The sequence below is a fragment of the Carcharodon carcharias genome, chromosome 2 (genome assembly GCF_017639515.1).
Source record: "Carcharodon carcharias isolate sCarCar2 chromosome 2, sCarCar2.pri, whole genome shotgun sequence".
Taxonomy (NCBI): domain Eukaryota; kingdom Metazoa; phylum Chordata; class Chondrichthyes; order Lamniformes; family Lamnidae; genus Carcharodon; species Carcharodon carcharias.
Genome location: NC_054468.1, coordinates 218849024 through 218875547, shown reverse-complemented (window position 1 = coordinate 218875547; position 26524 = coordinate 218849024). Strand labels below are relative to the sequence as shown.

Below are 26524 nucleotides of genomic sequence, written 5' to 3'. Positions count from 1 at the left end.
TGCGGCCAAAAGTCAGTTTTCCGCTGGCAGGAAACTAGCTTGCAATTTTCCCCTTTGGTTGTCAGGCTTCCCGCTGTGTCCTGTCAGAAAACGCCTTTGCATCTCATGAATGCTCTTAAAAAACCCAGCTCGCCGGAATCACGCTCACCCTCCTAATTTAATTGCCCCATCAGTAGATAATTAGACCGGTCTGATTCACGACCAGACATGAGTGGCATGCACCTGGCGGACTGCACTTCACTCGCGACTTTGAAGTTTGTACGCACAGCGTTTGTCTGCATTACACTGCGCTGCTCTTGTGGCTGCTCTGTATCCGTGCCAAGGCTGCTCAGGGGGAAGGGAAGTTGGGGAGTTGGGGGGTGGGAAGGAGCCTCTGACAGAAGGGGCGGACAGAGACACATGACTGTGAATGGTGGTTTAAAAGAAGAGAGGAGATAACTCTGAGATAGTCCGCAACAATGTGCACCACGTAGTCGGGGCCAGAAAGTAAAGGCAGTCCAGGGGTATGCTACAAGGCTATGTCTGGCACACATTGTTGGTCCCAGTCCAGGGAGGGGGTGGGCCTATCTGTGCTCTGTCGGTCATGCATGGCATGATGGTCAGGGTGTGGTCAGTCTCTCTCACATTTGGGTCCAGGGGTTGGTGGCTTGGTACTGGGTGGCAGATAGCACAGCCACAGCTAACTCAGGGGAAGCACCTACAGCCTGTAAATGGGGAACTGGTAACTATGAGGGGGGCATTCGGTGGTTTCATTGCAGGGGGCGGGGGCCCGGTAGGTCACTGTGTACAGGGCCTCGATATGGAGAGGTGTGTTTGACATGGGGGCATCCAGAAAAAATGGTTTGGGGGTGAGGACAGGGATATCTAGTAGAATAATGATGGGCTTCAGGCTTAAAGGGGGAGGCAGAAGAGTGATTGGATGGAGGGAAACTGCACATGATGCTCTTCCAGGATGGTAGGAGGGACTTGGATGGTGACAGGAGTGGGTTGGAAGCTGGTTGGAGTAGGTAGAAGCGGAGCAACACCATTTGACAACCGATGCAATGACGTAGTTGAAAAATAACCTTGGAAAACAAATCACTCGGGGAGAGACCTCAGGACTTGTGGGAGGAGTCGACTTCTGCACTCTAGGGCCAATTGAAAGGGCACCCTAACAATTACCATTTCAGGACATGGAGAACAAGGCTCAGCTGAGGCATGCTAGGAAGACTCAAATGCCTATTGAAGTGGAGCTCTAGAGGTGAAAACAGACCTGGCTCGGCCTCCCTGTAATGATGTAATAATGGTTCGGATGTTGTCAGTGCTCAGCTGCTTCTCTCAGGAATACGTGATGGGGTCTGCGCTCCGGCTGAAGCTGCTGGACTTGTACCTGCTGGACTTGTACCTGCTGGACTTGTACCTGCTGGACATGGCGCTGAGCGGAGTAGCTCAGTTCCTTTTTTACGCCCTGGTCGGTACTTTCCCCTTCATCTCCTTCCTGTCCGGATTCATCGCCTGTGTGGGGGGTCTTTGTGCTGGCAGTTTGCTTGCAGATACAGATTAACGCTCAGAACAAAGGAGATTTCATTGGCATCTCACCTGAGTGAGCATTTGCAGACTTCCTCTTTGCCAGCACCATCCTTCATCTAGTGGTGATCAACTTCGTAGGTTGAGTGTACACATTGTCATGCAGCAGAAATAATGAGGGGGACCGGAACTCACACTGCCGCTGCAATGGACCTGTTTGAACTTTGTTTACATCTTAAGTTTTGTTCTATATATACCATAAAAAAAAAGACGACTGGGCTACAGGCAATCTCAACATATTGCAACTCCAGCAACATTTAAATTACTTCTCAAATGGATGGAAGGTATTTTTGTGGGGTTTTTTTAATTGAATGATTTTCAAGCGAAGAGTAATTTGATTTCTCATTTTTTTCCCAGCAATTGCGGTGAAAACCAAGATTGATGAAGGGGGAAGAAAAGGCCTTTATAATCATTAGCTTGGGGGGAGCATGGCAAAGGGTGCGGTGGGGGCGGGGGTGGTGGTGGTTGGGCAAGGGGAATGGTGGAGAAACTCAGCTACCAGGGATCCGTAAGGCTGTGCTACAGTTGCAAGGGAGGATCTGGGGATAGAATGTCTGGAATGAGGGCAGCCCAAGGGCTTTACAATGACTCCCTGGCTTGTCGATGGATGTTGATCATCGCAGGGTGATGTTCACTCATGCTCAATTCTTCCACAGACAGGAAGAGGAGTGCAGAACGTAGGCAGCTGGCAACCTGCCTCCTTCATGGCTCTCATGCAACTGAGGAGGAAAAGGGAGGCTCATCGCCATCAGGCAGAGCAAAGGGAAGAGCCTCACCCTGAGGAACATGGGCCAGCGGGGCCCCATGAAGACCCACAAGCTGAGGAGGAGACACCACTTCCATGGAGATGTTTGTCACGACCCAGCGTGTGCTGAAGATGCCTCTCACACTTACAGAATAGCAAGAGACAGTGCTGGAGATGCTTTCACCTATCAAGGGATGTGGTGGCCCACGTTTGATTCATTCTTCAGGAGGATCTGATGCCGCACGGACAGGGAGGCCATCCATTGTCACTGGTTCTAAAGGTGACCATTGCACTTGACTTTTTTGTGGGTGACTCGTTCTAGGGCTCCACTGGGGACTTCTGCAGAATATCACAATCCTCCACTTATAAATGCAGACAAGAGGTCACTGATGCCCTATTCAGTAATGTACGCAATGATGTCTAGTTCTCCCTGGATGAAGCCAGCCAGGCTGCCAGAGCAGTGGGATTTGCAGTGTCATCGACTGCACACACATGGCGTTAAGAGCTGCCTGGTTGTAGCCACTCTGATTTATCAATAGAAAAGGCTTTCGCTCTCTCAACGTGCAGCTGATCACCGAAAGCAGATTGTGCAGGTTTGTGTGAGGTACCCTGGGAGCACTGCATCCAGTGGGTTATTGCCTGAAACCCAACTGTTCTCAACCCCATCTAGTCTCTTTGTGCAGGATAAGTTAAACCATAATAGGAAAGAGAGGGAGAAGATGGGTGAGGGTCCGGCCATACTTCAAAGGCCTCAATGACTTCGAGGAGTGGGCAGCCCAGCTGGTAGGAGAGGAGCGGGTCAGAGTCTGCGGAGATGGAGAGATGGGCTTTTTTTATTCGTTCATGGGCTGTGGGCATTGCCAGCATTTATTGCCCATCCTGAATTGCCCTTGTTCATAGGGCATTTTTTAAGAGTCAACTAAAATGCTGTGGGTCTGGAGTCACATGTAGGCCAGACCAAATAAGGACGGCAGGGTTTGCCCTACAACCACACCCCCCCCCCTCCACCTCTATCTCTCCGCCCCCCACACACACACCTTAAACCAGCTTATATTTCAGCTCTTTCCTGGACTCGAACTCAAGTTCTGTCGAAGGGTCATGAGGACTCGAAACGTCAACTCTTTTCTTCTCCGCCGATGCTGCCAGACCTGCTGAGTTTTTCCAGGTAATTCTGTTTTTGTTTTGGATTTCCAGCATCCGCAGTTTTTTTGTTTTTATATTAGGATGGCAGATTTCCTTCTCTAAAGGGACATTAGTGAACCAGATGGATTTTTATGACAATCAGCAATGGATCCATGGCTGCCATCAGACTTTTAATTCCAGATTTTTATTGAATTAATATTTCACCATCTGCTGTGGTGCGATTCGAGCCCGGGTCCCCAGAGTATTACTCTGGGTCTCTGGAATACTAATCCAGTACTGGGGCTTGGAGGAGTGCTGGGGAAGAGGCCTCTGCAAGGCTCGCGCCCAATGGCAATCCTCTGGAATTGGCCTTCCAAGAGAGGCTGGAGAGGCAGCAAGAGACAGGGAACATCAGGCAGAGAAGTCAGAGGCCCTCAACAGAGCGGAATGTGAAGTGGAGGAGTCTGTCCGCCTGCTGGCTGATGAAGTGGTGCCAACCTGTGCACCATGGGGGTCTCCATGGGAAGGGTGGTGAACTCCATGGAGAACCTCGTCCAGCAGATTCTGCCAGAGATGCGCGCAGACCTGCACTCCATCACTGTAGCCATGGGTGAGCTTTGTGGCTATGTGAGAGGGAGGTGGGGCACCTTCCTCCAGGTGCCCCATCCCCTCAACGAGTCAGGTAGGGGCCCTCGGGCACCCAAAGAGAGGAGGAGCGGCAGTTGGACACCCCTGAGACCTCCCCTCAGGACTCTCGGTGGGAGTCAGGCCCTTCCAAATCCCCTCTGCCTGTGACACCTTCAACGTCATCCTCTGTGACTGCAGAGAGGGCAGCTGTCCCACAGCAGGACTGCCAAAGTAAGCTGGGGCCCTCCAGGCCTTGGGTCTTCAAGAGAACGGCTGCCAAGGTCATCTAAGGCAACAGGGCCAGCTGCTCAGCAGGCTGCCTCCACCCCTGCTGCAGATGTTGGGGGAGCACTTGGAAGAAATAGCAGGGAAAGAAAAGTTTTGATTTCACGTGTGGTTGCACGGGTGCACTATGATGGTTAATCTTATGACACTTTTGTAAACATAGTCCACTTTCACTTTAATCATGTCTAATGTGGTTTATTTGCTATAGTGTCCCCCAGAATCAGGAATTTGCAGAGAGGCAAAGGTATTCACCAGGGCCCTTGTGAGCCATGTGCAAGGAGACCCCCACACACACACTGAGCCTTTGTCCTTCACATCTCATCTATTGCAATGCCCTAGCATTGTAAGTACTACATGCTGCAGGTTCCCCTTCAGTTGTCCAGTTGAGATGACCTGCATCTCCGACCACCCCCGATGACCCAACTCTCATGCAGCATCTCGAGATCTCCACCACAAGGCTCTGCATAGTTGCGAGTAGCTTTGTTGTTGTCACCTTCAAGGTAGAGTCTAATACCTTTTCCCTTCCTCCCATCACCCACACCTCCCCACCCTGCACCCGCCCCCCCCCCCACCATAACCCTTGAACCCCCCACCTGCTCAGAAATCACTTTTGACCTCCCCAAGGTCATCCTTCAACCCTCCCCGATCACTTTCCATCCCTTGCAGATTAATGTTGAAGCCCTCTATCCTCCTGAACAGCTCATCCCTGTTGCAACGGACATGCCCACCCCCCCCCCCAAATCCTTATTAGCTTTCGTATCCCCACCAACAACCCTCAGCGCCCTTTCAACTGCCATTGCTGAACCCTCACCCTCCCACCCTACTGGCTCTCCCATTGCCCCCTTTAATCATCATCATTCCGTCCTATCACTAGTACCCTCAGTGTGCCCCCCCCAGGACTCTTCCATTGACCCCACTGACCCTTCCCTCTGAATCCCTTTCCCCTCTGCCCCTGTGCCTGTCCACACCTCAACACGCCCCGCATGCCCATTATCACCTGCACAACCCCCATGGCCCTGCACACCTCCACCCACATTCCTGCACCACCCTTCCCACCCTCCTGCTCCATACCAACTCACCCATTCCACCACCCCTGCAGAATCTCTCCCTTTCTCCTACCACCCCAACCTCCCCCACCCACCCTCTGGACCTGCACATGTGCCCCCCTCCCCCCGCCACCTCTTCATTCCCCACCTCCCCCCCCCCCCCCCCCCCCCCTCACCCAACCCCAGCACAGACCATCAGTACCTCCTGCAGCTGCCCACCTGCTGCTTGAAGATCCAAACCCTGGAAGAAATTGCTGTGCCGAGACCAACCACCTCCAGGCCACTGCTGCACAGAGAAGATCCACGTGGCTGATGTTCTGGTGGGAATGGGGAGCCACTGTGGCGGACAGGAAAGCAACTCCCTGCCCTCATTTTACATTGGTGGGAAACCAATTTTTCCACCACCACCCCTCCCCCAGCCCCCCACCACCACCGTGGGCCATTAAACCCGCTGCAGAGGGACCGGAAATTTCCTCCCAGTATCAGCAGGTGGGTATTGCCGACTAGGTAGACTCTCGCTGGCTTGTTGGGAGATGCCGATCTCGCCTTTGGTGCAGGAATAGTCCCTGTCCTCTGTCGCCTGCTCCTCCAAAGGGCCTGAGCTCTGGCACCTCGTCCCCCCCGGTTCTGGGATCTCTCCCTCTTGTTGTGGGTGATCTTGTCCTTCAAATAAGACAGATGGATAAGTTGTGATGAGGACGGATGCAAGAGCAGATGATAAGCGTGCATGCCTTCAGTGTGTGCCGAGTGGACCCGTGTAAGAGCTGAAGACACGACTTGTGTGGGACGTCACAAGAGATGAAAATGTTGATGTGTGTGAGAGAGATTCAGTGGTGATGCCCCTTCTGCTGGTAGTGTGAGAGATCCCTGTGGACGGTAACCCTCCAAGTGCCTGCTTGGCTCATGAGAGTGTGAGTTGAGAGTGAGGAGGAGGTTGACTTATCCTGGAGGAGCGGATGAGATCGCTCATCTTTTCTTGGCACTGGAGGGCAGTCTTTCTCCTGAGGTCCACAGCGGCTGATCACCCTTGCAACCTCCTCCCAAGCCTGCGTGGTGGGGTTGGTGGAACTCCAGCTTCCTTTATGGGGGTAGCGGACCTCCTGCCGGTCCTGCACTGTCTGGAGGAGTCTCTCCAGGCACCTGTCACTGAACTTGGGGACCGAGGACTTGTTTCTTCTTGGGGCCATCACTCGCCACAACAAGTCCTAGGCTGCAGAGAGTGAACGTGTGTGTGTGGGCGCCACTTCGAGATGACGCCCGGAACTTTGACCTGATGAGGTAATAGCAGGGTAGATAGAACCCCAGCCTGCTTCACCACGAGATGCAACAAGCTGCTTAGCTTATGCGTAAATAATGAGGTGAAAAGCGCACAATCTGGCACGGCAATCCGCCCCACCGGCAAACGGGAGACATTCCGACTTTCCCGCCTGCCACTGCATTTAGTCTCCAGAGCAGAAAATTCCGCCCATGGACTTTTAAAATTCCCAGGTCAATAATCCGACTTCCATTTTTAATTTTCTTTGGAGTGGATCACGTATTCTGCTCAAATATTCGGGGAGGTGTGAATAACAGCGATGGATTAGAGAAAACTTCTCACACTGATCGAATGATGCTATGTTCAATGTCCAATTGGACCTGGTTCTGCACTATAAATAGAGCATCACTTGCTTCAACCTGCCGGATGGCTCCTGAAGCCCTTGTAATTACACAGCAAAAACTTACTGGCAAAACCAGGGATGCCGTTTGTGTAAAACAAAGTCCTGTTTACCAGGGAGACCTTTCCATGTCTCATTGAAGGGTTTCAAATATCGTTCAGCCATTAAAGCATTCGGCTGACACAATGATGGACTAATAGGGACCAATTCCAATAACTAAAGTAGTTTTTGATTGATCACCCTCAGTGGGTCCCATTTGTCAACAACTACTGCATAGATCTGATGTTGGATATACTTGAAATAGCGGGAGTGCAGCGAAGGTTCACCAGATTGATTCCTGGGATGACAGGGATGAGAGATTGGGCTGACTAGGCCTCTATTCACTGGAGTTCAGAAGAATGAGAGGAGATCTCATTGAAACGTATAAAATTTTGACAGGGATGGACAGATTGGACGCAGGGATGGTATTTCCTCTGGCTGGGTGGGTTTGTGGGGGCGGGGGGGGTGGGGGGGTGGGGTGGGGGGGGTGTGCGGTGGTGGTTGGGGGGGGGCGTGCGGGAGGGGTCTAGAACAGTGGGCCACAGTCTCAAGATACAGAGTAGGCCATTTATGACTGAGATGAGGAGCAACTTCTTCACTCAGAGGGTGGTGAATCTATGGAATTCTCTACCACAGGGCTGTGGAGGCCAAGTCACTGAATATGTTTAAGAAGAAAATAGATTCCTGGACTCTAATGGCATCAAGGAGTATGGGGAGAGCGCTGAGTATGACGTTGAGATAGAGGATCAGCCATGATCATATTGAATGGCGGAGCAGGCTCAAAGGGCCGAATGAGCTACTCCTCTTTTCTATGTTTCTATGAAATAAGACAGCAGCCATCTACAAAACCATTCTTTTGAAATGTATGAGTCTTTATTGTAACATCATTCAAGCCTAACCAAGCCAATGGGAATTGCCTAAGTGCTTGTGGCTTAATTATTCCATTACCTAACAGCCTATGACCATTCTTTCTGATAGTTCCTTCTATTGCAGAGGGCGACCTGCTTGTTAGCTTGGGGGTAGTTATAACTACTGCAATGCCTCTTCCATTTATCGAGGATGCCTTGATGAATTGGAGAAAATCTTTCTTCTGGGGTAGAGTGAACAGCTGGAGGTCATAGCCCACATTGGTACCAATACTTTAGGTAGGAAGGGAGACGTGGTCCTCCAGATAGAATTTAGGAAGCTAGGTAGAAAATTCACAGGCAGGACCTCAAAAGTAGTAATCTCCAGATTACTCCCAGTGCCATATGCAAGTGAATACAGAAATAAGTGGATAAGGCAGATGAATGCGTGGCTGGAAAGATGGTGCAGGAGGGAGGGCTTTAGATTCCTGGAACACTGGGACTGGATCTGGGGGAGATGGCACCTGTACAAGCCGGGTGGGTTGCATCTGAACAGAGCCAGGACTGAGCTCCTTGCGGGGCATTTTGCTAGTGCTGTTGGGAGGGCTTTAAACTAACTCGGCAAGAGTGTGGGAACCAGGAGAGAATATTAGCGAGTAACACCAAGGTCCACAAAATACTGGGAGAGACTGGGAGATAGCGCTAGAATAGAGAATACTAAATTAATAGGTAGAGTTGGAGTAAGAGAGAAAGTAATAAACTCTAAATCAGGGTTACTATGCATGTATGTGAATACACGGAGTATAGTAAAGAAGTTTGGTGAGTTACAGGCGCAGATTGCCTTGCGGAAATATGATGATGTGGCGATAACAGAGACCCGGCTCAAGGAAGGTCAGGACTGGGTGTTAGATATTCCTGGGTACAAGGTGTTCAGAAGAGATAGAAAAAGGTGGCCGTATTGGTTAAGGAGAACATTGCAGTGCTGGAGAAAGAGGATGTCCCAGACTGTTCAAGGACAGAATCAACTTAGCTAGGGCTAAGGAACAAAAAGGGTGCAATTACATTGCTTGGTGTAGTTTATAGACTGCCAACTAGTGAGAAGGATGTAGAGGAACGAATCTGCAGCGAGATTACAGAGAGATGCAAACATGATAGAGTAGTTATAATGAGGTACTTTAATTACTCGAATGTAGACTGGGACAGTGGTAGTGTAAAGGGTGGAGAGGGGCAAGTGTTCCTAGATTGTGTTCAGGAGAATTTTCTACAGCAGTTTGTGTCCAATCCAACAAGAAAGGAGGCACTGCTAGATCTGATTCTTGGAAATGAGGTGGGTCAAGTATCAGTGGGGGAACGCTTAGGAGACTGTGATCATTGTATCGTAAGGTTTGGGATGATGGTAGAAAAGGACGATGGGCAATCTAGAGTAAGAATAATTAACTGGGGGAGAGCTGACTTCAGTGGGGCAAGAAAGGAGCTGGGCCGGATAGACTGGAACCAAAGGTTGGCAGGGAAAAACTCTAGCTGAACAATGGGCTACCTTCAAAGAAGAAATGGTTTGGGCACCATCAAGATATATTCCATCAAAAGGGAAAGGTAGGGCAAAAAAATCTGGAGCTCCCTGGATGAAAAAGGAGATAGAAATCAAGATAAAGAAGAAAAGGTCTGCTTAGGACAGGTGTTGGGTAGAAAATACAATTGAGAACCAAGCTGAATACAGAAGGTTCAGAGGGGAGGTGAAGAAGCAAATACGAGAAGCGAAGAGGGATTATGAGAAAAGACTGGCAGCCAACATAAAAGGGAATCCCAAGGTCTTCTATATGCTGGTTCAAAATTGATAAGGAGGAAGTATTGGATAAACCATCGGTACTTAAAGTTGACATGGTACTAAGACTGGATGAGATACATCCAAGGATATTGAAGGAAGTGAGTGTGGAAATTGCAGGGGCACTGGCCATAATTTTTCAGACTTCTCTAGACTCAGGGGAGGTGCCAGAGGACTGGAGAATTGCAAACATTATGCCCTTGTTCATAAAAGGTTGTAAGGATAAGCCCAGCAATTACAGGCCAGTCAGTTTAATTTCACTGTTGTGGAAGCTTCTAGAAACAGTTATTCGGGATAGAATTAATAGTCGCATGAACTAACTTGCTGGAGTTTTTTTGACGAGTTAACAGAGAGGGTTGATGAGGGTAATGCTGTTGTTGTGATGTATATGGACTTCCAAAAGGCATTCAATACAGTGCTGTGCCACACAACTGATCTATGAGAAAAGCTATAGTTCATGGAATAAAAGAGACAGCATCAAAGTGGATACAAAATTGCCTGAGTAATAGGAAACAGTGAGTAATGGTTAATGGATATTTTTCGGGCTGGAGGAAAATTTGTATTGGAGTTCCCCAGGGGTCGGTATTGGGACCCTTGCTTTTCATGATATATATTAATGATCTAGATCTTGGTGTGCAGGAGGCAATTTCAAAATTTGCAGATGATACAAAACTTGGAAGCATTGTAAACTGTGAGGAGGACAGTATAGAACTTCAAAAGGATGTAGACAAGTTGGTGGATTGGGCAGATAGCAGATGAAATTCAATGTGGAGAAGTGTGAGGTGATTAATTTTGATAGGAAGAACATGGAGAGACCATATTAAATAAGGGGTACAACTCTAAAAGGTGTGCAGGAGCAGAGGGCCCTGTGTGTATATGTGCATAAGTCATTAAAGGTGGCAGGACAGGTGGAGAGAGCAGTTAATAAAGCATACAGTATCCTAGGCTTTATTGATACCGGCACAGAACACAAAATGAAGGAGGTTATGCTGAACTTGTATAGGACATGAGTTAGACCTCAGCTGGCGTATTGTCTACAGTTTTGGGCACCACACTTTAGGAAGGATGTAAATGCATTGGAGAGAGTGCAGCAGCGGTTAACGAAAATGGTTCCAGGGATGTGAAATTTCAGTTATGAAGATAGAATGGAGAAGTTGGGACTGTTCTCCTTGGAGAGGAGACGGCTGAGAGGAGATTTGATGCAGGTGTTCACAATCATGAATGGGCTGGACAGAATAATTAGGGTGAAGCTGTTCCCGCAAGTAAAAGGATCGAGAACGAGAGGGCACCGATTTAAAGTGATTTGCGAAAGAAGCAAATGCGATATGAGAAGAAACTTTTTCACACAGCGAGTGGTTCAGGTCTGGAATGCACAGCTTGGAAGTGTGGTGGAGGCAGTTTCAGTCGAGGCATTCAAGAGGGCATTAACTGATTATTTAAATAGAAACAATGATCAGGGTTACGGGGAAAAGGCAGGAGAATGGCAATGAGTCATGCTCATTCGGAGAGCTGGTGCAGACACAATGGGCTGAATGGCCTCCTTCTGCACTGTAACAATTCTATGAATATCCTGCAATTCCTGTAGTGAACCTTTCACCCATGCTCTTCTGGCTAGGAATTAGCGATTAGGAGCACTGAAGCCCTATACATTGGGGCCCAGTACCTGCAAATTTACAGGTAACAAAGGGTACCTGTAATGTAATAAATAGCTGATGTTCCATTGAGCATGGCAGTGGCGGTGAGTGGGTGGGCTTTCAGTGGGGTGGATTTTCATGTGACCATGACCGTTGAACAGAAGTCTAATGTTGAAAATCCAGGTGGAACCCGTGAGAGTCTGGAACCACTTTTGTGGCCAGGTGTCATTTGAGTGACCCCAGTGAGCTTCCAGTGGTGAACTAGCACTGACAGGCAACTTACTCATTGTGACGGAGGGTGAGGCAGGCTGCCAGGGATTTGGGTATGATTGAGGCAGTTCCTCCTAAGAGCCGAGCAAGATATGCAACTTTGAAGGTGGTGGGAGGGTGGGGTGGTGGTGGGAAACATTCCACAGAGAGGGAACTGAGTGGACCAGATGGAGCATTAAATGTTCTTCCCGATCCCTCAAAAAAATCATTTAAAAAGTGTTGCTTGTTGTTTTAGGACTGCTGGGTAGGCTGTTCTACGCCAGTGACCAATGAGTGTTGTACTTGATAATTGCATCTGGATCCTATGTCAGTCATACAAACATTGCAGCCACAAACCCTAATGAATTTTAATTCCACGTTGCTTTTCTTTTTCACTTCTGTAAAGTTAACCCTTGATGGCTTTATCATATTGCTCATGTTCTTAAACTGAACCAAAGGAGAAGAGCTGGAAAAATGTCAGATTAGGAATGGGATTGATGTTTATAAGGGTATCGAGGCAATAATTTTAGGGCTTCTGGAACCTGGCCCTGGCAATCAGCCAGTCAAAGGTAAATACCATGAGCCTTGGCTCATTGGTGACACTTTTTTTGGCTTTAAGCCAGAGTGTGATGGGTTCAAGGCTGACACCTGAGATCTGGCAATGTAATCCAGGCTGATATTTTAGTGCAGTACTGAGGGAGTGTTGCACTAGTGTTTGTGCCATTTGGGGCAAATGAGTGTTTCAATGAGTGTCCTTACCTGGAAGTACTTTAAAACTTTATTTAGAATGAATTTGTATCAAGGCAACCCCAAATTTCTTGGCGCAAAACATCAATTCCCACCCTCCAGTTTCCTCGACTAAGTCATTGATTACTACTGGGATGCCGTTTCATGGTTACTTCCCAGTGCCTCATCAATGGCACTGGTGATAATGGGCGGAATGGAGTGCCTTTGCGCAAAATCATTGAAGATCCATCTCATACTAATTAAAGGACCATCACCCGAAAACTTAAAGCAGGGTGCACCTGCCAAGTGGACGTGGGCTCGCCCCCAAAATTTACACTCCGGTATGGGGAGCCCATCCTCAGTGTGTAATCCAGCCTAATGTAAAACTCTTCTGCAACTCAGTGGCAAGAATCAAAATTCAATCCATGGGACATGTGAAAGGACTTAACCCATAGTCCCACTACTAATTTAAAAAATTTATTAATTTTGCTTCCAATTTCCAGCCTTCCATCATTTTCACATGGTCCATCTCTGACACTTCCCTTCCTTTCCTTGACCCCTCTGTCTCAATTTCTGGTGATAGACTGTCCACCAATATTCATTACAAGCTTACCAACTCCCACAGCTACCTCGACTACAGCTCTTCACACCCCGCTTCCTTTAAGGACTCCATCCCATTCTCTCAGTTCCTTCGCCTCCGTTGCATCTGTTCTGATGATGCCACTTTCTAAACCAGTTCCTCTGACATGTCTTCCTTCTTCCTTAACCAAGGTTTTCCACCCATGGTGGTTGACAGGGCCCTCAACCGTGTCTGGCCCATCTCCTGCGCATCCACCCTCACTCCTTCCTCTCCCTCCCAGAACCTTGATAGGGTTCCCCCTTATCCTCACCTATCACCCCACCAGCCTCCACATTCAAAGGATCATCCTCCACCATTTCCGCCAACTCCAGCATGATGCCACCACCAAACACATCTTCCCCCTGGCGGCATTCCGCAGGGATCATTCCCCCCTGGACACCCTGGTCCACTCCTCCATCACCCCCAACACCTCAACCCGCTCCCATGGCACCTTCCCATGCAACCATAGAAGGTGCAACACCTGCCCCTTTACTTCCGCTGTCTTCACTGTCCAAGGGCCCAAACACTCCTTTCAAGTGAAGCAGCACTTCACTTGCACTTCCCTTTTAGTCTCCTCTACACTGGAGAGACCAAATGCAGAATGGGTGACTGCTTTGTGGAACACCTTCAGTCTATCCGCAAGCATGACCCAGACCTCCCTGTCGCTTGCCATTTCAACACTCCAACCTGCTCTCATGCCCACATGTCCGTCCTTGGCCTGCTGCAATGTTCCAGTGAAGCTCAACACAAACTGAAGGAACAGCACCTCATCTTCCGATTAGGCACTTTGCAGCCTTCTGGACTTAACATTGAGTTCAACAACTTCAGATCATGAACTCTCTCCTCCATACCCACCTCCTTTCCGATCCTCCTTTTTCCAATAATTTATATTTTTTAAATATATTTTTCTTTTCCCATCTATTTCCATTATTTTTAAATGTATTTCCATTCATTGTTTCATCTCCACCTTTTAGCTTATTTCGATCTCTACCCCCCACCCCACCCCCACTAGGGCTATCTGTACCTTGCTCGTCCTGCTTTCTACCCTTAATGTCACCATTAGCACATTTCTTATCTAATATCACCACCGTTAACACCCCTTTGTCCTTTTGTCTATGACACCTTTGGCAAGCTCTCCTTTGCCTCCACCTATCACTGGCCCTCTACCCAGCTCTACCTGTCCCACCCCTCTCAACCAGCTTATATTTCACCTCATTTCTATATTCCCTCAGTTCTGATGAAGAGTCATACAGACTCGAAACGTTAACTGTATTCCTCTCTGCAGATGCTGTCAGACCTGCTGAGTTTTTCCAGCTATTTTTTGTTTTTGTTTCAGATTTCCAGCATCTGCTGTATTTTGCTTTTGTCTCACTACTCTGCCTGGTTTGTAATCTGCTGTCAGTAAGGTAGCTATTAATGAGATGTGTGATACAATGCATTAAGATTTATTATGACTTTTACTAAAGTTGTTTCTTGCTTACAGCTTAGCTTGATAAATGTTTCTAAAGTTCAAATACTCTGATCATTCATATCCCCACAGGTCAAATATATTAGAAGGAAGTGAGAATTGTCAAAGTTACAATCTGGTTTGATTACATGGCCATAGACATGAAAGAGGATTGCTATGTATAAATATATATGTAAAATACATAGAAACAGGTCACTCATTTGGCTTTTACTCTATACATGAGTATATAGTTCTAATTACGTTTTTCCACTTTATCTCTTCAACACCTTTTGCTTCATCTATCTACTCTGATTCTGAATGTTGACATAGTTTCTTCTTCAACCACTAATCCTAGAATTGAATTAAATTCAATTAGTTACTTTAAAAACTTGTATTTTCATTGCAAGCTTGGGCATTGTAAAGAACTCTCAAACAGTGAGATTGCGGTGTGACACTGTTTAACGAACTATGGTAAGACAGCTTCTCAGAGGGCATACTAGCATTGTAGGTAAGAAATAACAGCAGCCACTGAGTTACAGAGGTACATACTAATTACATTATAAGGCTATGGAAAGAAAAGATAGTATTTAGATAGCCCTTTTCATGACCTCAAGATGCCCCAAAGCACTGTACAGCTAATGAAGTACTTTAGAAGTGTAGTTACTGTTGTAGCAAATGTGGCTGCCAATTTGGTCTCATATGACAAATGTAAGATCCCACAAATAGCACCGTTAGAGTGGCCAGATAATCTGTTTTAATGGTGTTGACTGAGAAAGACTCCTATTTTTATAGAGCTTTTCATGACCACTGGATGTTTCAAAGCACTTTACAGCCAATGAAGTACTTTTGAATTATAGTTACTGTTGTAATGAGGGAGTGAATATTGGCCAGGACACTGGGGAGAACTCCACTGCTCTTCTTTCAAATAGTGCCACTGGGTCCTTCTATGTCTTTTTAACAAGTATAAAATAACATTTGAAATTATTCTTAGGAATATGATTCTTTTACCACTCTGGGCATTGCTCTATGTTCAAAGAATTCATCAACAAGTGCTAATGTGAGATTTTTCAATTAAATATGGGCAGAAGCCTGGAAGAAATATTCATATATTCAGCTTGTGCAGCCAAAATATCATTAAAATGCAATTGTGACTCCCATGCTAGACTGGTTACGGCTTTTGTAGAAGCATAAGATTTTATATCGCTGCCATTTTGAATGTAACATTTTAACCCCATCAGCTGTCCCACCTGCTTGATCAGCAGTCGGACTGCCAGCCTGTGTCTGATTATCGACCTGGGCTGATATGAGATAGCAATGGGAAGGAGACAAACTTTGCAGCTGAATTTTAAACAGGAAAGCCAGTCAAAGGTTACTGCTACATTAACCTCAATGAATGCTCCACTTCTGAGTCCCAAAGGGAGCCAGGACGACAAAGGTCTGGCTTCCACAGATTTACATAAGTTTCACAGAATGCATATTAGAGATCTTACCCCTAGTATCTGCTTATTTCTGAATCCAGATTCAATTGTGAACTTACTTGTGTTGCCTATTTTAATTTTGAAATGACAAACAGGTCATCTAATGAATCAGAATGAATGTAAGTATTTCAGGAGCACCACAGCACCTGGCAATGATAGCAGTCAATGTGATAGCGCTGGACAGTTAACCTATTTACTCATGGAATATTACAACATGGAAGGGGACCATTTGGCCCATCTTACCTGTCCCAGTCCTTTGAAAGAATTGAACAATTAAGCTCATTCCCCTGCCCTTTTTTCCATCGCTTTGCAATTTTGTCCCCTTCGTGTTTATTCAATTTCCTGTTAAAAGTTCCTATTGAATCATCATCCGCTACCTTTTCAGACAGTGAATTCAAAATCATAACTTGTTGCATTTAAAGAAAAAATGTCCTCATCCCACATCAGGCTATTTTACTTTCCCAGCTTCAGCATTAAATTAAAATCTATCAAAGCCCTTCAGAAAATCCACACTCCACCACTGTGGCATTCCCTTAATGCCATCAGTAATGCTTTTTAAAAATGTTTTAAATTTAACAAGGCGTTTTCTCACATTTTCACTACTCGTGGCAGAGGCTGGCTAATCCATTGCTAAGGCAAATGTTTCATTCTAAAATGGTCAATAGCTGTCTCAGTGAGATCAGGTTGTCTTGATCCATTTATTGTCACAGCTTCTGGCAATATATTATGTAGGTCCCTGAAAACTACAATGGATTTCCCGTAGGAAACCTTTACAATGTAAAATGTTCTGCACTCAAATAAGATTTTTAACTGCCTGTCATTGACTTCCTGTAACTCACTCACAAATCACTTAAAATGATCCTGAAAAATTTCTTTTCACTCAACAACTGAAATTTACGAATGTATGAACATACGAATTAGGAGTAGGCCACTCGGCCCCTCGAGCCTGCTCCGTCATTCAATAAGATCATGGCTGATCTGATTGTAACCTCAACCCCACATTCCTGCCTACCCCGATAACCTTTCACCCCCTTGTTAATCAAGAATCTATCTAGCTCTGCCTTAAAAACATTCAAAGACACTGCTTACACCGCCTTTTGAGGAAGAGTTCCAAAGACTCACTACCCTCTGAGAGAAAAAAATTCTCCTCATCTCGCTCTTAAATTAGCAACCCCTTATTTTTAAACAGTGCCACCTAGTTCTAGATTCTCCCACAAGAGGAAATCTCCTCCCCACATCTGCCCTGTCAAGACCCCTCAGGATCTTAAAGGTTTCAACTAAGTTGTCTCTTACTCTTCTAAGTTCCAGTGGATACAAACCTAACCTGTCCAGCCTTTCCTCATAAGACAACCTGTCCATTCCTGGTATTAGTCCAGTAACCATTCTCTGAACTACTTCTAATTGTCCAACAATAAGTTTTTTAATTAAATAACTTTTTAAAAGGTTGACTCACTTCACAATAACATGATTCTGTTGAATTTGTCTTTTAGTGTCTTTCAATTAATATATTTACCATTTATCAGCTTTTCCCAAAACCTTAGACCTGGAGGTGATGGGGTAAATTATTGTGTTCACCATGTGGGTGGTAACCTGGCAAGGTAAATATTCAATCAGCTATCATCGGTATCCATTCATGTGCACTCTGAACACCACAAAGCTCTAAGGGTACTTGAGAATACATCATTCCAATTTAGACAAGGAAGAGCTTGTGTTTACATTACACATTTCATGGCCTAAGGACATCCCAAAATGCACATTAGCCAATTAATTTTGTGAGTTATGTTGGCAGACACTGTACACATAGCAAAGTCTCACGAGCGGTGAGATCAGTGTCCAATTAATCTGTTTTGGTAATGTTGGTTGCAGGCTAAATATTGGCCAGATCACTGGGAGAATGACACTGCTTATCTTCAGGTAGTGGCTAGGATTTTTTTACATCCATCTGAATAGATAGGTTTCATCTGAAAGACGGCACCTCAAACATTGCAGCAGTACCTCACAACAGCACTTAATTATAAGCCTAGGCTACATGGTCAAGCCCTCCAGAAAGGCCTGGATCCATGAACCTTCTGGTTCAGAGACATGTCTGCTACTAACGGAACCAAACTCGCTGCTGGAGTAGAAACCAGCTGTTGGGATCACATTCACTAGGCGATGGTATATGCCCACATGACAGTCAAAAAGCTGATGGCAATGCCTTTGCACATTTTATAATGGGCTGTGCTGCTTATCTTACTGTTCATGAGGAGTTCCTGGTGAATACTCCCTTTCATCACCTGGCCATGGGTAGGGGTGAAAACCTGTAACCTTTCATTTCAGTATGACTATGTGTTTCCACTAGTGAATCTGGCACTACAGTGAATGCTTGTAGTATGCACTGCCATCATGACGGGCTTTTATATTGATGCTGAGGCACCAGAGGAGCAGCGACCAAGCAGAACCGTAAAGGGCTGAGTTTTCCCAGCAGGGGTGGAAAATTGAGGTCGGAACTGTGTCGATCTGAGACAAGGAGGGAAGCAGTCATGCAGTGATTCTACTGGGTGAGTCCTTTTAATTGGCCTGAAGATGGCCTCGTCATCCAGTTAAGGATGGTGGGGGAGGCTCTGGAAGCTGGAGGCCCAATCAGAGAGAGACCTTCTTCCAGCTTGGGAGAAGCAGCAAGGTGTAATAAAGGATAAGAAAGCGAGGTGATGCTCCTACTGCCTTCTGTGGGACCAGAAATCCAGCCCATATTCTCCCAGCACCATCCACCCGGTTCCATTTGACCAGTTTGATTGCTTGGCCTGTGGGAAGGAAGCCTATACTTTCCGCTGCCTCTGACCCTGGTAATAGGAGATTGAAGAAACCAAACTGCTGAGCTGGGAATAGTAAAAGAAAAGCAGATCCTTGAAATGGTTAAGAGCAGTTAGGGACCAAAATGTTCATAGCTGGAGTGCTATAGCAATGGGAAGACCAGATTTAAAAGGAATGACATCTAAAGGCTTTTTCCTGAATGCAATTTTGTTTTGAGATAGTGAAGTGCACCGTGTATGTTCTGAGTAGCTCGGCCTTTTCGGATTGACAAAAATTTCGCATTTGCTAAAAGGCGGCCAATGTTTTGCAATGTAGCGGCATCGCTTCCCCGCAACACGTGGGTAAGTTGGACTGTGCCAGTGCAAAACTCTAAGTATATGTTTTCATTTTTGTCAAGTTAAAAATTGTTTCTTGAAAGATGAGGCAAATTTGTTCTGCCAGAGGTTAATTTAGGTGATAGATGGATATCGGCTGCCTATTTCATATTACTCATTTGCATTAGCTACATTGAAACGGGCAAAAAGCATTCTCTCCTCCAAGAAACGTGAACTGCTTGATAAAATATTGTAGCAGGAAAGAGGTTGGGAGCCCTCAATCATCATCAAATGTAGGATTGTGTCTAATATTTCAGACACACATTTACATTTTTAATCTGCATTGTGATTTATTTTCCTCTCCCAAACCATTTGCTATTCCCATTTCATCAAGGTAATTAAAGTGGAGGAAATCTCTGGAACCTTCTTTTGGGCCATCTTTCATCTTGTTATGAATAAATTTTTGATAATGCCTCTTTCCTTTTTCAAATTTTACACTTCCTTAACCTAATGTTTTTCTGAAGGGTTTGAACTACCATTTTGTAAAAGGTGGTAAAAAATCATTTTTAAAAATGGAGAGGGAGAGATTTCAATGTTTAAGCTTTTATGAATTGGAGGCTCTTTTTGCTTCAGTTGGTACTTGCAAGAATAATTCTCAGTACGTTCTGTAAAGTGCACAGTAGATTCAGAACGCAAAATATATTTTTTTATTGTTCATTCACAGGATGTGGGTGTCGTTGGCAAAGTCAGCATTTAGTATGCACCCCTATACAACTGTCAGAGTTGCTAGGCGATTTCATAAAGGGTTAACAACATGGCTGTGGGTCTGGAGGCCAAATATGGTGAGGAGGGCAGATTTCCTCCCCTGAAGGACATTAGTGAACCAGATGGCTTTATAGACAATATGGTTGTTTTATGGTTGCCATCATTGATGCTACCTTTTTTTTTCCCTTTTTATTTCCGTTTTATTTAATTAATTGAGTTTATATTTCCCAGCTAGTGTGCTGGGATTTGAACTGTTATTTGGATCATTAGTCCAGGCCTCTAGATTACTAGACCAATAGCATAATCGCTATGTTAACTTATTTTTTGTTTCTTTATTGGGATGTCGGCCTCACTGGTAAAGCTGGCATTTGTTGCCCATCCTTAACTGCCCTTGAACTGGTGGCTTGCTAGGCCATTTCAGAGGTTGAGCCAACCACATTGCTGTGGGTCTGACAACACCTGTAGGCCAGACCAGGTAAGGATGGCAGATTCCTGGCCCTAAAGGGCAATAATGAACCAGATGGGTTTTTATGGCAACCAATTCATGGTCACCATCACTGAGACTTAACTTTATAATTCTAGGTCTTATTAATTGAATTTCAGTTCCACCAACTGCCATGGTGGGATTTGAACCCATGGGCCCTGGGCATTAGCCTGGGCCTCTGGATTTACTGCTCCAGTGGCATCAGCACTACACCATCATCTCCCCCTAAATATAACTTTTATAGAGGTTGGCACTTTCTTGATCCCACCATAGTTCTGACCCATTAGTTTAATCAACTAACCAGTTTCACTTTCATTGCCATTCTGCATATTTCCAAGTACAAAACTGCTTTCTGCAGAATTCCAATAAACTGAACTGACTCCCACTCACTCCCAATGTATAGAACTTACCACATTTAACTCTCAACACACGCCTCTCATTGTGCAGAATTACAATGAACCACACTGCTTCATATCTGCTTCCAATATACAAACTTCCAAATAAAATATGCACAAAATGTGAGTATCAAATGATTCTGAGCTGGAGAATCCACACCTGCCCTTGCTGGAGTCATGGTGGGGTCAGCTCATTTATTATGTCTCTGGCAGTTGCCCGTGTCAGTATTCCTGCTTTGTGGAGGCAGGAAATATGGTACTGGATGGTACTCAGGGAGAGAATTCTACTGTCCTCATCACCCAAACATGTTAGGCCCCAGATAATGAAATTTATACTAGTGCATAAAACATGCCCTTACAACATTTCCAGAGTTTTTCAGCTCATGCTCTTGGCTTGGACATCCTAATGGACCCCACATCAGCCGGTAGAGGGACCGGTTCTTCTTGAAGAAGAGTCAGGAAATTCCGCTGTAGAAAACTCTTCCATCCAGCTCCACCTTCTCCCATGGACAATGAAAGGACAGACAGAAATTCCGTCCACCACCATCGGAAGCTGCCTGCAGTAAGCCACCTGGGCAGAGATCTTCCGTTTTCAAGTCCCGCATGAATTTGCTACCATGATGCCTAACTCCTGGCCAACCTCAGCTGGGGGTGCATTTTGAGCGCTAATGGAATTTGGAACCCTAGTTCTATGAAATTCCCCTGTATTAAGTAGGGCTGAGCTTCACGCCCAGTCTTCAACCTATTAATCCAGTCCAAAGACAAGTTACAAGGATAGATTGAAGAAGATGGGTCTGTTCTTCTTGGAGAAGAGAAGGTTGAGGGGAGATCTGATAGAAATGCTTAAAATCATGAGGGGCATAGACAAAGGAAATAGGGCAAACTGCTCCTATTGGCATAAACATCCAGAACCAGAGGCCACCAATTTAAGATGATTGGCAAAAGAAGCAGAGGTGATATGAGGAATAACTTTTTTTTTATGCAGTGAATAGTTGGGATCTGGAATGTATTGCCTGAGAATGTGGTGGAGGCAGATTCAATCGAGGCTTTCAAAAGAGAATTGGATAATTATCTGAAGAGGAAAGATTTGCAGGGCTACAGGGAAAAGGGGGATGAGTGAGACTAAGTGAGTTGTTCTTGCAGAGAGCTGGCATGGTCATGATGGGCTGAATGGCCTCCTTTTGTGCTATAACCATTCTGTGATTATATTAGAAAGAAATACATGGGACTAGTACAGTATCTTACCTCTGAAATGTCTCAAAATGGTTTTCACATTGATTTGCTTTAAGAGTTTAGTCATATCAGTAAACAGTATTGCTGTTGTTTAGACAGTGTTGTTAATATGAACTGAGGGTTTCTCTTCCTCTTGAGGGGACCTGCTAATCCATGTGACCCTGGACCTCTCCCTATCTGCTGGGACTCAACCCTTTCACCTTGCCTCTTGCTGCGAGACTCATTGACGTTGGCACATGGTTTGTGCAGAGTATTGACTTAATCTCACTTAGGTTAGATTAATTTTTGTCCAAGTGCAGTCAGTGAAGGAAGAATTAAGTGGTTTTTAAAACCACCTGAAAATTTCCAATTTAGATACGGTATTGACAGAATTCTCAATCCAAGTTTGCAGTTGAAAGCAAGCCCTTCGTGAGAGTTCAATTGTACCAATGACATTGATGATAAAATAATCTTAATTGTTTTTTGATATTTGGAGAGAATTGTTCTCCCTCCAGCCTTCCAATAGATGAAAAGATTCAAAGCAAATAGCACACTATTTGTGCCATACCTTGTGCGGATGTCATCAAAGGATTGCTTTGTTTTCTCTGCAGTGAAATCAGTTTACAAAACGTGGACTGCACTTAATCAGATATGAGATTCTCAGAGTGCAGTACCTGTAGTCAGTTATCTATCATTGAAGATTCATGACATTTGGAGTCAAAGTCTGATGACTAGACTAATAAGAACATAAAAATAGGAGTAGGCATAGGACACTATATTTAAACAAACTTGCCTTCTATTCAGGGGCACCTGAACATGGAGGCAGCTGGTGGAATTTAAATCTGGAATATAAAACTACTCTCAGTAATGGTGGCCATGAATCCATCATTGATTGTTGTAAAAACCCGTCTGATTCACTAATGTCCTTTAGAGAAGGAAGTCTGCCATCTGTGCTCGGTCTGGTCTACATGTGATTCCAGACCCACAGCTATGTGGTTGACTCTTAACTGCCCTCTGAAATGACCTAGCAATTAGGGATGAGCAACAAATGCTGGCCTTGCCAGCGATGCCCACGCCCCATGAAAGAATGAAAAGAAAAATTCCTTTGAAATAAAAAGCAATAGATAGCAGGTGCAGGAATTCTGAAATAAAAACAGAAGATGCTATAAATGCTCAGCATGTCTGGCAGTATCAGCCGAGAGAGAAACAAGAGTTGATGGGCTGGGTTTTATGGCCCACCAGTATGTTTTAAGGCAGGGGGGCTCATAAAATGCAGCATGTGGCCTGGCCGCCATTTTGATGGAGGCGTTGGGTGGCCTGCTCACTCTTGGGCCTGTTGAGGCCTTGGGTGGTGGGGGGGAGAGGGTGGGGGGGGCGGGAGAGGGTGCAAGGCTAAGTGCGTCGTCTGGCAGGTTTAAGTCGGCAAGCTAATGTCGGGCAAGAAAAGGGTGAACCTCCTTTCGGGAAATCCCGTGTGCCTATGGGAGGTATCCCCTGGTGCCTCCCTAAGTTATACCCCCCTTAACCCACCCCACCTCTGCACCCTCCTCACTGGAACCTGCCAGCCAGCCCCCAACAATGCCCCAGACTGAAGTCCGGCTCCATAACCACCTGTTCTTGGGGACTGCCTGTCATTCCAGCAATGGCCACCCTGGTGCTGTTGGGACTACAGAGCTGCCAGCCAATCAGAATGGCTGGAAGCTCTCTAAGGCGGGACCTCCTCTCCAGATGGGGCTGGAAGTCCTACCCTGGGCCAATTAACGCCTCTCCAATCATAAAATGGCTGCCGGGCAGCTTGCCTTTTCGTTGGTGGGCTCCCGCCAATAAAGCAATAAAGGCAAACTTGCCATTTGCCTTCCTCATTGCTTGCTGTACCTGCATGTTAATTATTATGTTTTACATACAAGGACACCCAAATCCCTCTGAACACCAACATTTAATGGTTTCTCACCAGTTAAAACATTTTTATTTGTTCTCACTACCAAAGTGAATAACCTCACAGTTCCCCACATTAAACTCCATGTGCTGCCCTCTTACCCACAGACCTGACCTATCCATACCCCTATGCAGGCCCTTAGTATTCTCCTCGCAACTTACATGCCCACCTAGTTTTGTATTGTCAGCAAACTTGGATACATTACACTTGGTCCCTTCATCTAGGTCATTAATATAGATTGTAAATAACTGAGGCCCCAAACTGATCTTTGCAGTACCTCAATAGCAATGGTCTGCCAAACCAAGAAAAGGTCCGTTTGTTCTGACTTCCTGTTTTCTGTCCTTTTACCAATCCTCTGTCTATTCTAACATATTACCGCCAACTGCATTAGCCCTTATATTGTGCAACAATCTTTCATATGGCATCTTAACATATGCTTTTTGAAATCCAAATAAATGACATACATTGGTTCCCCTTAATCTACCTTGCTAGTTATATTCTCAAAAAGCTTTAGTAGATTTGTTAAACATGATTTTCCTTTCAGAAAACAGTATTGGCTCTGCCTAATCAAATTATGGTTTTCTAAGTGGCTGGTTACCTCTCACTTCAGGATTGATTCCAGCATTTTCCCAAAGACTGATAATAGGGTAATTGGCCTATAGTTCCCTGTTTTCTCTCTCCCTCCTTTCCTAAGTAGTGGTGTTATATTTGTTAACCTCCAATCCACTGGGACCATTCCAGAACCTAGACAATTTTTGAAAATCACACAGGTGTCTTTGTGCCTTTGTAGCTTCTTGCACTCATCCAAGCAATTCACTGTGTCTAAGTATCGAAGTTTGCTTCCTAACTTGGTCCATCACCTTGGAGACCATTGTCCAGATACTCCTTGTGGAAAAGTAGACTAAGTCAGTCCTTGTGTCAGTTAAATATTGTTATTTTTATAAGTTCTTTCAGTTTAGAAGCTGCTGTGCTCCTTTCCCTTTGCCACTGAAGGGTTTGCAAAGATCATCTTTACTACGCTTCAAAATTTCATTGGCCGTAAATACTTTGAGATGTCCTATGGTAGTGAAAAGTGCCAAACAAAAATGCAGCTCCTTTCCTTTCTGATCAGTGTAAAAGTAGCTTTAGTCGCAAGTTGTTACATTCTTTTATTGCAAAAATTCACCATAAATGAAGCCCGGGTCACACCTTCACTGCCTCACCCTCTTTGCAGCTTGAAGCTTGGCCCAGATTATCAGATGGGTGAATGGAGTTACTAATTGAGACTTCTTTTGTGCTACTTTTCAGGTACCTCTGACTGGGTTGGGGACGACTTTGTGGATAACACGGGTGTGAGCCTGGTCGTTGAGCACAAACAGAGCAGGAGTGGGATGAGCAAAGCCACCATTCTCGAGGAGCTAAAGGCGGTGTTTATGAGAGACTGGAACTCCAAATATGCCCGAAACTTAGAAATAAACACTTTTCCAGAATGCTTGAAACTTCAAACATATCAACCCAAACCATCTTAATTTTATCTGGGTGAAACATTCCTATTTCTTTGAGATGATGGGGGGAAAGAGATTTACCCTGATGAAAAGTACTGGAAGTTTTCGCTTTAGCTTTGGGTTAAGGATAACCATCTTGTCTGACCCATTTATAAAAAAATAACCAAAGTATTCAAATGATAATATAAAACGAGCAATCTTTCAATGGTCTTATGGGGCCAAGTATCCACGCCACCCTTGAAGCAAGGTAGATTAGGTAACTCAGTAGTTGTCACGGAGGAGTCCCTGCACTATACTGTAACCATAGAAGCAGCTACAAAACTCCATGTGTAATGGAACAATCAAAATTAAATGAGTTTAAGTCTCACTGATCAATGTTAACAAAAACTTAACATGCTGATAGCGGATTCCTTTGTTCATTGCTATAACCCAGGCATTTGTTTAAATGGATTGAAGTCTGTTTTACTAACATTACACAGCACCATTTCAACCCCTATGAAGCCAAAGTGAAGCTCCCTGTCCCCAATTTTGAAATGATAATTCAAGAATAGCTTCCCTCTGTATATTTTTCTCCTGTTTTCTCCGCTGTCCATGAGGGTGGATTGGCGACTGGCCTATTTTGTGCTGGCTGCTAAATGCAATTACACTCCAGTTGCCATCTGTTACACAGTTATTATTCCAGTTTTTTATCTAAGTAGATTAGCCCCCAATAAATAGAAGCTGAATAAAATAACACTCTGCTTTCAGTACAGATTATCGATCTATTTTCTAAGGCATGTAAGTTTAGAGCACATGGCAACCGATAACCCAGCATCAAAGTAGCATTAGATTGTCAATAACATTGTCAAGCTGTGGCTTAGTTGGTAGTGCTTTTGCCTCTGAGCCTCTGGGTTCAAGTCCCACCCCAGGACTTGAGCACAAAACTCATAGTTGGAGATGCCATCTTGGATGAGATGTTAAACTGAGGTCTACTCAAGTAGATGTAGAAAGATCCCATGCTTCTATTTCAAAGAAGAGCAGGGTTATCCCCAATGTCCTGGCCAATATTTATTCCTCAGTCAACATCACAAAACTAGATTATCTAGTCATTATCACATTGCTTCTTGTAGGAGTTTGCTGTTTGCAAATTGGCTACCATGTTTCCTACATTGCAGCAGTGTCTGCACTCAAAAAGCACTTCATTGGTTACAAAGCACTTGCAGACATCTGGTGGTTGTGAAAAGTGCGATATAAATA

The 26524-nt window shown here is 45.3% G+C and overlaps 1 protein-coding gene and 1 pseudogene across 1 annotated transcript in view; both read left to right on the top strand.

The window, feature by feature from the left end:
* The window catches only part of LOC121288797 (inactive phospholipase D5-like), a 112431-nt gene extending 86932 nt beyond the window's left edge, over positions 1 to 25499 (top strand). Inside the window, exon 13 of the mRNA XM_041207528.1 lies at positions 25092 to 25499. Coding sequence (XP_041063462.1) covers positions 25092 to 25312 — 221 coding nt within the window. The 3' untranslated portion in view covers positions 25313 to 25499. The remainder of the gene's footprint in view (positions 1 to 25091) is intronic.
* On the top strand, positions 1283 to 1652 carry LOC121272827 (annotated as a pseudogene).
* Positions 25500 to 26524: the final 1025 nt, after the last annotated feature.